Source organism: Cetorhinus maximus, chromosome 2, assembly GCF_964194155.1.
Source record: "Cetorhinus maximus chromosome 2, sCetMax3.hap1.1, whole genome shotgun sequence".
Taxonomy (NCBI): domain Eukaryota; kingdom Metazoa; phylum Chordata; class Chondrichthyes; order Lamniformes; family Cetorhinidae; genus Cetorhinus; species Cetorhinus maximus.
In genome coordinates this window covers 121,474,844-121,488,060 of record NC_135880.1, presented here as the reverse complement: position 1 = coordinate 121,488,060, position 13,217 = coordinate 121,474,844, and the positions used below count along the sequence as shown (strand labels likewise).

Here is a 13,217-nt window from a genome sequence, read left to right as displayed (position 1 = left end):
TCCATTTTCTGTAAATACACTATATAAATCAGAGGATAGATGTATTGGTCTATACTCGCTAAGTGGTGCATACAATAACTGGGTAAACTTAGAACTCCGTGATCCAATGAGTGTCACTGAAGATTGAGGCCAGAAGTCCAACCCTCAGTCACCTGACAGTTGTGAAGAGTGAAGCCATGCATTTCCATCATAGTCAAGTTCAGTGCTCAGTGAAATTTACACTGCTGATAACAGTCAACCATGGGATGTGGGTGTCACTGGCCAGGCCAGCATTTATTGCCCATCCCTAATTGCTCTTGCAAAGGTGATGGTTAGGCACCATCTTAAACTATTGCCATCTATGTGTTGTAGGTGTACCCACTGAGGTGTTAGGAAGGGAGTTCCTGGCTTATGATCTAGCGACATTGAAGAAACAGGGATATAGATCCAAGTCAGGATGTTGTGTGGCTTGGAGGGGACCTTGCCAGTAGTGGCGTTCCCATGCATCTGCTGTCATTGTCCTTCTCAGTGGTAGAGGTTGCAGGTATGGAAGTTGCTGTCGAAAGAGCCTTGGTGAGTTGCTGCCGTGAATCTTAAAGATGGAACGCACTGCTGTCATAACGCATCAATGTTGGAGGGAGACAATGTTTAGGGTGCAAAATGGGGCACCAATTAAGCAGAGTGCTTTGTCTTGGATGGTGTCAAGCTTCCTGAGTGTTGTTGGAGTTGCACTCATTCAGGCAAGTGGAGAGTATTCCATCACACTCCTGACTTGTGCCTTGTAGATGGTGAAAAGGCTTTGGAGAATGAGGAGTTGAGTTACTTAGATCAGAATTCCAAGCCTCTGACCTGCTCTTGTAGCCAAAGTATTGAAATGGTTGGCCAGTCCAGTCTTTGGTCAATGGTAATCCCAGAATGTTGATAGTGGGAGATTCAGTGATAGTACTGACTTTGAATGTCAAGGGCAGATAGTTAGATTCACTCATGTTGGAGATGGTCATTTGTGTGGTGCTAATGTTACTTTATGCTATGCGGTCTTGAACTGCAGCATTTATGTTGCTGCATCCATCATATGTGCATGCCCTGAGTCTGAACTGACACTGCAATGGAGTATTCTTGACATAGGGGCCAGGCCTCGGTTAGTGACTCAGTGACTTCTTCACTATGTATTTGACAGCCATTTGCAGGCCTCTCTGCCACAGGGCATCTCAAGGTCACTCCCTCAAAATGTCTGAATGCTGAAATATGAAGGTAAAGGTTTATCCATTTTGCTGCCAGAGAGTCTCAACAACACTTTTGGATTTTCTCTCTTGTGGTGAAATGGAGGATGTGAGGTGGCAGTGTTATCAAAGGCACTCACCTAGTGATGGCTGGACAGCCATTTGCTTCCAAGGGTGGATCTGTATCCTCAATGTTGCTTAGCAGAAGCGGCTCTGTATTAGACCTTCCCTGTTGACTATGGCATCATATGCTGAGCCACCTCTAGGTATTCAGCGATGCCTCTCATCATTTTCCCCATTTGTCCCCTTCATCCACCTGCTCTTCATCCTTGGTTACATCTTCAACTGAGGCAGATGGCTTCACCTCTTCCTCCACCTCCTCCTCCACCTCTTCCTCCAATGAGCAGTCTACTTCACCAGGCTCTGGATCTTGAATCTGTGCACCCCTTCACTGTGCCATATTATGCAGCATGCAGTAGGCCGCCACTATCCTTGAAACTCGCAGGAGAGTATTGTAGTGCTCCTCCCGAGTGGTCACGGCATTCGAAATACATTTTTAAAAAGCCAGTGGTGTGTTCGATAAGTGCCCTGGTCTGAAGGTGACTGCTGTTATAATGCTGAAGAAAAGTTATATTGGACTTGTAACATTAACACCGTTTTTCTCTCCACAGATGCTGCCAAACTTGCTGAGTTTGCCCAGCACTTTCTGTTTTTATTTCCAGCACCTGCAGTATTTTGCTTCTATTTTAGTCCTCAATGGGTAACCTTTGACATCCGGTAGCCAGCCACAGACCTAGGGTCTGGCTCAAAAAAGTGCAGCGCGTTTGACTCCCTTAGCGTGAAAGAATCATAGCAGCTTCCAGGAAATCATGTGTAAACATGGAGGAAAATCTTATTATGGTCACACACAAGCTGCGTGTTGATGAAATGAAAAGGCTTCCTATTCATATATCTGTGCACCTCCTGTGATCGTTCTTTGATGGCAATGTGTGCGCAATCTATCACACCTTGCACCTGTGGAAAGGCAGCTATTGACACAAACCCCATTGCTCTTTGGATCTGAGACTCCACATCTGTGAGAAAATTGATGTGCTCCCTACCCTAGCGAAAAGGGCATTGGTTACTGATGTTATCTGTAGGTGGCCGATTGCGAGATGCCACAGAGGTCTGCAGCAGAGTCCTAGAAGGATCCAGCTGCATAAAAATTGAGGGTTAGGGTAACTTTCACTGCAATTGGCAGGGCTGTTGTTTGAGGTGCAAAGTCTGCCTCCAACATGGTGCAGATTTCTTTGACCATTTCCCAAGATATTTTAAGCGTTGCACTGCCTTTCAGTTATTTCGAAGAAGCTATACCTGTTTCGCTATACCCTTTGCTCAGGGTAATATCTCACCCTCCACCTTGCTGTTCTGACTGGGGCCTCTGCCATCTCATGCCCGGTTACCACGGCTCTAGCCACAGGCTGCTGCCACCATCTTTCCTCTACATGCCGTGTGTGAGGGTCCTGCACCCATTTCTTCAACCTTCCTTCCTCATGGACAAGATTCTGTACATCCAGAAAAGCTGACAGTCTGAAATGTCGCCCTCTTGGCTTATGAGGCAAGGAATGAAGAGGAGTTCACGCAAATGTGCCCTTACTCTTTATCAGCCATTCCACCCTCCTCTTCCCTGAGGTCATACAGCAGCCTCTATCTCAGAGGCAAATTCAACTTTAAATCTGATACCTCACAGCTCGATATAAGGCTTAGAATTCTTTACCTCAGGCCTTCAGAGCTGCCCACGTCTCCAATGCCAAGTCGTGGAACACACACAGCAATTTTTTCACCTTCTGACAGTGAAAATCACAACTTCCTGTTCTCTCCCATTTGTTTCAATGGCCTGACTGATTCATAAATGGCCCGTGTGTGTCTTATGCCCCATCCTCTTTCACACAGCTGCCAGTATTGGAAATGCTGAGAGCGGAGGTGGGACTTCCAAATCAGGGTCCTGCCCATCATATTGAACCCAGTCTCCCTGACTCCATGAAAATCCAGCGTCCTTTTTGATTTGGTTGTAAAATCCTATGTCATAGTGTGATCTTTGAACTGAATGTTATTGTATATTAACATTTCTCTCAACATCTGTCACTGAGCAAGTTTGGGTAGGGGAGAGGAGGTTGGTAAGACAGTAGCTGAGAGGCATCTTGGCCCAGTGAAATGATGATTTTAAATTGGAAAACAACAATCATATCAGTTGATAAAGCTTTGAATTGCACTATTCATGAAAAATAAATGCAAGTATTGAAAATATATAATTTAAGGTGCTTCTTTAAATATGTCTCCATATAGATAGTGTAAAAGTGTCAGCCTTGCCGCAATGGCAGCATTCTCACATTTGAGTCAGAGAGTCACAGATTCAAGGCATACTCCAGGGGTTGATCACACCATGTAGCCAATCACATCAGAGCAGTAGTTATGGGTGAGTTGCTAAAGCGAGGCCACATCTGCTGTTTCAGGTGGATGTGAAATATCTCATGGTACCATTAAAAGAAAAGCTTAGGAATTCTCCTGTTGTCCTGGCCAGCGTTTACCCTTCAAGTAATAATAATAGTAGATTGGGGGTTAAATTGGTTAATGCCTGAAAACAGATAAGGGGATTGCGATGTACAATTAACCTACGCCCATTCAGTGGAATGTAGGCAGCACACCAACTTTGTGGCAGCTTGTCATTCCGACGAATTCTGCATGCAATCAGTGCTGCTTGCACTGTTCATTTGTTTAATCTATCAGCAGGGGGTTCAATGTGCTTAATTACTAGCGCTGTTCAAAGTTAGCCTGCATTACTAAAAGTTAGCCTGCACCTTTTAAAGAGAAGGTGCATTATGGTTGCTGGAGTTGTGAAATCATTGGGAATTGTGTGCTGTGCAACAATCGACAATGGCTGACCATGGCAGAGGATGTGCACCAAGGTTTTCGGATGCTGCACTGGAAGTCTTGGTGGAAGAGGTCAAACAGAGGAGAGATGTTTTGTATCCTCGGGTGGCCGGGGGTCCTCCAGACACATGTTCAGAAAGCAATATCAAGAGATAGTGAGAGGTCAATACCAGAACTTTAGCTCCAAGAACATAGATGCAGTGCAGGAGGAAGTTTAATGATAGCACACTAATACTCAAGGTCAGCAAATGCATCTTTAAATGCCATATCCTGTCAACTGCATCACTGGCCTCAGTCACTACTCAATTCACCATACCTCCATCACTCCCTTACCAACAATGTCTATCAGTCAGGAATCATAACTAACTAATTTGTGTGCTTCATCTCACCATCAAAACCTTAGCACTGTTGCAAGCCTTGTTCCCATGTCTCACAGTTTGCACACACTACCAGCTATTCAAACATGATTGCCACATTACCAACACAGTTTGCACAACACACACTGGCAAACTTCCCTCTTTTTCAGGATAAAGTGACATACAACAAGACATAGCAGGAACTAACTACTGGAGCAGAAGTGTACCTGCATGCTCTAACCCCTGTGATGCTGACCAATATGGGCCATTGCTGAAACTGTGGCCACCAGTGCAGCTGAATCAATTGAAGGTGAGGATATCTTCATACCTAATCCTCCTCCTCACTCCCCACTTCTCCCTTAACCCACAATCTCTTCTGACAGAGAAGCTGCTAATGATGTAAGCATGCATTTCTTTCTTGTGTGGTGTATTGGCTTATTAGAATAGATATGCTAACAAATGATGTAGACTATGATGTATCTGTTTCATCAAAAGATGCTAGAGACTTGGTACAAAAGACAGGCAACATTCAGGGGAGATGTGCCTACTCAGCAACTCACCGTGTATATATTGCACATAGTGTAAATAAACCTGTTTGCAATAACTACCTGAGTCAGGCTACAATCCCTCTTCATAGGATACATGACCTAGCATGTCCATAAAACAATTTTTCCCTCTCCCATCACCACAATCCTATCCTTTGTATCTTTCCTTTCATATTGCAACCTTCTCAGGCATTCGGGAGGAGCAAGATACCTTAAGAATGAAGACACAAATAGGAACAATAGAACATAAGACTGTTCCTTCATCACTCAATTTTGCTATCACAGCCACCAGCTCAAATACTGACACTGTGCATAACTTAAGAGGATAGGATAGAGGTGGGATCTGCATGTGGTGAGACATTGAGCACGAATGCACTGCAGCCAGGAAAAGATAGTGCAGATACCAGCTCACTAGAAAGTGATGGCACACATTAGTTCTGCTGCAGAGGACTCAGATGATGACTTTAATAGGTCAATACTGAAGAAGGCTATTAAGTTTACACACACAAATGCTTGGTACACTGGGAAGCTTGCCAGAAAGCCTGCCTTTAATTCTAAGGTGCATGGAGGAGTCCTGCACCAACTTGGCACAGAGCTTAGAGCTCATCCTTTCTGGCATGGAACAGGTGGCTACCTCCAGCAGCTGTAGAAGCAGCCATGGTGCAATGTCTGATTGCAGGCAGTCCTCGACTTTACGATGTTCGAGTTATGACAAATGATTGATACCCTGTTTTGACTTTCCCACGTCGGTATCAACTTTAAGACGCCACACCAGCAAACAAATTCAAACATTCATACGTGCGCATTGACATTCTGCACCACCCATCTCCCTGACTCAAGACACTCAGTTGCTGTTCTGCAGCCATTTTTCTTAGTGAATTCTTGTGTTTCCAAACTTTTTCTTAAAATTTAGCATTCTTTTGCCATAATAATGGCAGAAAAGCGACAATCCGATGCAAATGCTGTTTCTTCTTCTAACAAACGTAGAACAATTACTATGGAAACAAAATTGCAAATAATTAAGAGGTCCGAAAAAGGTAAGATGCACACTGAAATTGGTAGAGCTTTGGATATCCTCCGAACGACTATTGTGACCATCCTGAAAAACAAGCTAATAATTGAGGAACATGTTAATGGCTCGGCTCTTATGCAATCAACTGTGGTAACTAAGCAGTGTGTTGGGCTTATTGCTCAGTTGAGAAACTGTTAATCATTTGGCTGCAGGACCAAAGTCAATGCTATGCTCCTGAGAGTTTAGGCATAATTCAGGAAAAGGCTAGGAGCCTTTATGTGGATCTTAAAAAACAACAGGGGGAGAGTTGTAATGCTGAGCCTTTCAATGCAAGTAGGGGATGGTTTATGCATTTTAGAGCCAGGGCCAATTTGCATAACCTCAAGGTCTCAGGTGAAGCTGCCAATTCTGATGAGGCGTTCTTTTCCTGAAAAATTGGCTGAAATCATTGAAGAGGGTAAAGATTGTGCTGAGCAAGTTTTTAATGTTGACGAAACTGGGCTCTTTTGGGAAAAAAATGCCATTGAGAAGCTACATTGCCAAAGAGGAGAAATCCATTCCAGGGACAAAGGTGCCAAAGATAGGCTCACTCTTTTGCTCGGTGCCAATGCTGCAGATGACTTTAAACTTAAACCTTTGCTTGTATACCATTCGGAAAACCCCAGGGCTTTCAAGGGATATTCCAAGGCATTTCTCCCAGTGATATGGAAATCCAATCATAAGGTGTAGGCTTAATAGGAACATTTTTGAGGATTGGTTTAATCATCATTTTGTGCCAAGTCAGGAATCATTACAGCAAAAACAATCTTGCATTTAAAGCATTGTTAAACCTTGATAATGTTCCTAGTCATCCAACCATCCTTGATGACATGCATCCTGATGTCAAAGTGGTGTTTCTGCCTCCCAACACCACCTCATTGTTGCAACCCATGGACCGGGGGTAATTGCATCCTTCAAGGCCTACTATCTTAGGTGCACATTTGCCCAGGCCATCAGGGCAACAGAGAAGGAAGGTGAACCAACTCTGAAGGACTTCTGGAAGGACTTCAACATTTACCATGCAGTTAAGAACATTGGTGAGGCATGGAATAAAGTCAAACAATCAAATTTGAATGGTGTTTGGAGAAAATTGTGTCCTGAGTTTGTGTCTAACTTCCAAGGCTTTACAGACACTGTTGAAGAGGTGACCAAAAATGTTGGTGAAATGGGCAAAGAACTCAACTTAAACATTGCACCAGAGGATGTTGGTGAGTTGCTGGCATCGCATTCTGAAGAATTAACTAATGAGAACTTCATTGAATTGGAACAGCAAAAAATGGCAGAGGAAGAAGAAGATGCACCCACTGTTGAAGAGACTCCTCCTCATGAAGCCTTGACAACACAAGCGTTGGCTGAGGCATTTCAATATTTGGAAACTGCCATGTCCCTGTTTGAGGAACATGACCCCAACATTGAATGCAGTGGATCAGTGAATAGGGACATATACAACATGTACAGCTGTTACAGAGAAATTTACACAGAAAAGAGGAGAGCATCTGTCCAAGCTTCCTTGGATACTTTCTTTAAGAAAGCAGGCAAGGCTCCAGAAAAACCTGCAGCCAAGAATCCTGAGAAGACTCCTGCCAAGAATCCTTCAAAATGTCCAACCAGGAGCCCTTCAAGAAGTCCAGCAAAGTCACCTCAAAGAAGCCCTTCCAAATCACCTCAAAAACCCAGAAAACCTCACCCAGTCAGACCCACCCATGAGTCCAGGAATGCTGAAGACAAGGTATGTAAAAAAAGAGGCTTTAAAATTTGCCTATGCTTTTTAGATCATTTGTAGGTAGGGGTAATGTACAGTGTACAGTACAGTACTATACTATATTTCTATGTATTTTTAACTTATTATGTGATTTGATGCCAATATGATTGCTATTTACAACATAAATACATTAATGTTGCTATATTTCTGGTCTATAATTGATTGAGTACAAAATTCAGGGTTATTTTATGAAAATAGGGTATCAGGCCTTGGTTCAGGAACCCAACCCCTCCCCACCCATGTATAACATTGTTTTTATGGGAAAATTGGTTCCAAGTTATGACGTTTCAACTTAAGACGCAGTTTTCAGGAACCAATTGTGTCGTAAGTCCGGGGACTGCCTGTACTGATGTCAGCTTCCATTGCTGAACAAGCAACGTCCATCCAATGTGTGAGGGCTGCAGTGGAATCCCAGATTGCTGTCATGGATGATCAGATTGCTACCATTGTAGCTTTGAATACTTGTGTGCAAATTGGCTTCTAGGGCATTACAGCAACCTGTTCCCTAATAGATCTGCTTCTTTAAGACCCTCTGCAGATAAGCGGTGGGATCCTCCCATCGACAGGATTTTCCTGTCCCGCTAAAGCCAACGGAGATTTGAGTGGCTCGCCACATCTGGTGGGAAAACCTGCCGCAGCGTGGCCGGAAAATCCCAGCCCAGGCCTCCTTCTGAGAGCCTTGTTTCATCACCACCACCCCCACCCTGCCTCCCCCCACCCACAGCTTCCACCCTCGCCATCTTGTTTATATTCTAGCAGCTTGATCTGCTCTGTTCATTCTCCCAGTCATGCTCAATGCCATCAGAAAAACTTCCTAGTCTAGGCATGTGTGGGAACAACTCATCAATGCAGAAGCTTTAAAGTCATCAAAAAAAACAATTAGTCACATGCCTGAAAGCACCCAAAACTAATTGAATTGAAGCAACTGCAACTAACAACTAACCTGTAATTAGTTGATGATATCTTTAAATAGTGCTGGAGGCATGGGCAGGGTGAATTCTGCAGCTGAACACGTATTCAGCTATGCAAATTTAAGAGAGGACACAGGTTAAAGCCTGTTGCTCCAAAATGGCAGCACTGCCATTAGATCAATGTTACACACTGATTGATGTCATGATCTGCCTACTGTACATATTTCCGAAAACATTAGGTGTGTGCCACTAATCCCTTTATCAATATGGCATCCAGCACACTGTGCCCCAGAAGTGTGTACATATGACCCGAACACCATTTTGGAACTTTAAGGAGCTTTGTAGCACCCAAAAACCCAATTTTGCCCCTAGCATCAGTCCTTTCTGTTTGTGATTCTTGGTCGGGTTTCAAAATTTCCTACATAACAATATTGACCGCTAAAGTACTTGTGTAGCTGGAAGTTGTGAAAGACACTCTATAAATGAAAGGCTATTTCAATTTAAAACCTTTACAAAACACACTCGAATACAAAAGATGTGTCCAACAGATGATATAAGTACAGCATCATCTTCAAATCCAGTCACATCAACAAGAACGCAACTGAACAACTGTATTACTTTTGAGAAAATAACCTGAAAACTAGCTAAACTTAGGACATGGCTTGAATAAGAATGTCTCTGAATCTCTGAACTTTTACTCATAATTGTTTGGATTATCTACCACTTGCTTACAATTAAAGTCTTGTATCATTGCCAAGAATTGGTTTTACCTCATTCGAATGAACTGTTCAACCCTGTCATGCCTGTTGCATTTAGCTATTTTGTTTCCCTCCATATGCAATCATACATTTAATTTGCAGTTTGTCTTTGATTTGTGGACACTTGACGTAATGTGGTACCAGGGACAAAGGAGCTGGGACTTTGCCTCAGGAAACTGTGAGGCAGGATGTGCGGGTAATAATACCCATGCAGCATCTTAAGTTTAATGCCTGAACTACAATCTCTTTCAATGGCTTCTTGATGTTCTTGTTGACTGTATTTGAAGATGATGCTTTACTTATATTATCTGTTGGAAACATCTTTTGTGTTCAAGTGTGTTTTGTAAAAGTTTTAAATAGAAATAACCTTGCATTTATAGAGTGCCTTTCACAACTTCACAAAAACTGATGAGCCATATCGACAATTTCTGAGTTAGCTAATCACAAGCAGCATATTACAATTGGCTTCAATACTCTAGACAGGGAGAAAATACAATATCAGTTGGGCTTCCTACAGCTGATTGCTACGCAACAGCACTGGTTGGTAAGTATGGATGTTGTGAATATTGGACCAGCATCAGCTCTTCTGCCTCCCATAATCAAATAACTTCTCAATGCTTGCTGCCTAGACCCAAACAGAAAGATTGATCACAGATTGCTACTGGAGTATTGCCAGAATCCATGCATAAATTGCTTTCAGGATTGGAGGGGTCAAAAAGGGAGAAGCAGAAAATATATATAGGTAGGGCCAAAAACCTGTAGCCACTTTGGTGAATTTCTGCCATAGGTTTGGTAGAAATCCAGGGGAACCGCTGCAAATGAGAAGACTGGGTTTTAGCCTCAAGTTGCATTTTTGTGAATCACCTCATGGGGACAGTCAAGAGCTCCGTATGTCTGGGGCTCCTGGTCTTTGCTCCATAGTATAGATCAGCTGCAGCATCATCAAAGGTACATTTGGTATCGCTAGGTGCACCTTATCACAACTGGTGCAACTTATCTGAGCTGCCAAAGAGGACATTTTGATTCAATATTTTTGAAGCAGCATCATTGATACAATTTGCCTAGTCCCTCCTCCACCAAGGCCAACAACTTGTGTTTCAAGGGTCTTTAGCTGGGGCTCCACATATTTGGCCCCACGCCAACAAGCACTCACACATTGAGACCAGTCCCTTGACTCTGCAAAATTCAGAGGAGTCAGCAGAAAAGCTCTGCAGCGCATGCAATCCTGCCATAACTGTGCAGATCATTGTTATGGCACAACAAGTGGTAAATGCTGAACTGCTCACATCCCAAAGGGAAACTTAAAATAGCTGCCACAACTGTTTTGCAATTTGTATTTTTATTTCAAGATGCATGCCTTGAATTTAGTAGTAACAAGACCACCGAGTATTAGAGGATTTTTACAAAACTAAATTAAACATTTATTAACAGAAGAAATAATTTTAAGACATACATAAGTGTAGAAATTACTACTATAATAACTCCTAAATCCCCTCATTAATCAAGCTCCAAGTTACACCTCCGTTAAGGTAACAGTAAAATAACATAGATTTCAATAGAACCATGCAAAGCACATTGGGCAGTGATATTTAAAATGAATTCTCTTAGCTTCAGTTCCTGGAGACAGCAGCTTGGTACATAGAGGCTGGAGGCTTTTCACACTTGTTGGATCTTAGAATGCCTTCTTCCTTACACATAACCTTACCTCATTTATACATGTTTCTCCCTTGTTAATGTAAATCCCATTGTCCCAATATGTCTTTGCAACTTTACTTTTTCCATAATATAAATCTTTCATAGTACTCATATTATCAAAAATCTTTGGGAAAAATAAACACACTGTTTGGCTTAGCCTCTTATGGCTGGGTGTAACATCTTACCACCTCTTTGAAATTCACTACTCTGGTTTATCTAAAAATGCAACTATTCTTCACACCTCACATTCTAAAACTTCAGCCATGTTTACGTATTTAGCATTTTAAACCTAGTTTCCTTCTGATTCATCATATCACCCAGACCAGCTGTCTAAAATTCAGTCAAAACCCACACACACACCTACACACAGAGAAACCAATCCAAACCCAACTATTAACCTAGCTTCACAATAAATTACAATAACACTGTGAAAAGTATTATATTTTCATGACATCATACCTGTGCAGATTTCCAGGGCCTTGAAGCCTAACAGTATAAAAATGATGGAGGGTGTGTAGGGAATAATTTATAAGTCCATGTTACTAGCGAGCAAGGGTCCTTATCAATGGCATAAAATCATAAAATTATCCTTTAGCATGTTGAAAATGTGAACAATCAGATTACTATGTTTATTATCTTTCATTTTATAGAACAAAGATCCAACAATAAGCATTTCAAAGAAGGAGTCAGCAGCGATGACATTGAACATCATGAGCTTAGTGTTGGAGGTGGAAGTCGAGTACGTCTTGTCCTTGAGCTGTCAAGTCAATTGTCACAACAACAAGAAAAAATATTCCTTCTGGAAAAGGCTTTGAAAGAGAAAGAAGCGCGGCTGAGTGGACTTGAAACACAACTGCTCGCTCAACCAGCTGGTGGAGCCTCAGCGCATGGGTTGCTGCTGCCTAATTTACTAGCACCACTCAACAATAACACCTGCACAACAGAATGTGATCAAAGGTTAGGAATACTGCCCTTTCCAGCGGATAACTTGACCTCAGATAGGTCTCGTAATGGCAAAAGTGATCAAGGCTAATCCTATCTTAAGATGCAAGGAAGTTAAGGACACTAGTTCAAAAGCATGTCACAGCAGTACATTTGAAGATCAATTGGGCAATTGTGTTGCTTTTCTCATGCCCACTGAGAGCAGGATATCCGGGACAGCAGATGAGATGGGTGCTTTGGAAAATGTAAATAATATGAACTAAATTAACGTTTCCTACATTACAACAATGACTACACTTCAAAAGTGCTTCATTGGCTGCAAAATGCTTTGGGACATCCTGATGTGAATGGTGCTATCTAAATGCAAGTCTTTCTTGCTTTTCTAAAACAGATTTCTAATTCAAACTTATGAAGGAATCCAACATAAAACAGTGGATGCATGTTTCCATTTGTCTTCTAGGCAACAGCTGTGGTACAACTAAATTTCAGCATGAGAGTCATGCATAGTCAATTTTAGAGTTACAATTTAGTGGAACTGTAGCAACAATATTAGCCTGTTATTAGCTGTATTTGCCTATGTGTTTGCATAACTTTATTATGTAAAACAGTATAATTTATGTACATTTTATTTTTGGATTTAAATTACCATTAAAAAAGTGATTTTTATAGTGGTATCTGAATAAATCTAAAGTCACACAGCACAATTAGGAAAATGGAACTAAATGTAGCATAAGAGGTTACATGTATTATATTGCATTCTGTCTAAAATTACTGCATGTTGGCCATTTTTGTCCCTGATTCTGTTGAATATGTTAAAGTGTGGTTTTCCGAGTTCCTTAAGCCCTGTAGAAGTTGACCCACAGAGCCGTAGCATCTTTGTGTCTCCTCATCTAGACTGTTTTTGCTTCATTATGCCCCAGCAGTTCAAACATAGTTACTGTAAAACAATCCTGAGTACAATGGCAGCTGCACTGGTTGAGATGTGTTGATGGTGTGCTTCTGTGTAACCGGACTGCATCTGTTATTTTTGATACATTCCCTGCGACAGACTGGTGGCTCTTAATCCTCTCTGCCTTTATACTTCTCGC

At 42.1% G+C, this 13,217-nt stretch overlaps 1 protein-coding gene across 4 annotated transcripts in view; it reads left to right on the top strand.

Annotated features, from left to right (window-relative positions):
- The window catches only part of LOC144697163 (coiled-coil domain-containing protein 192-like), a 123,033-nt gene extending 110,233 nt beyond the window's left edge, over window positions 1-12,800 (top strand). For all 4 annotated transcript variants that reach the window (XM_078569020.1, XM_078569045.1, XM_078569036.1 and 1 more), the window contains one exon: window positions 11,838-12,800. In XM_078569020.1, the coding sequence (XP_078425146.1) occupies window positions 11,838-12,220 (383 nt within the window). In that variant the 3' untranslated portion in view covers window positions 12,221-12,800. The remainder of the gene's footprint in view (window positions 1-11,837) is intronic.
- The last annotated feature ends 417 nt before the right edge of the window (window positions 12,801-13,217 follow it).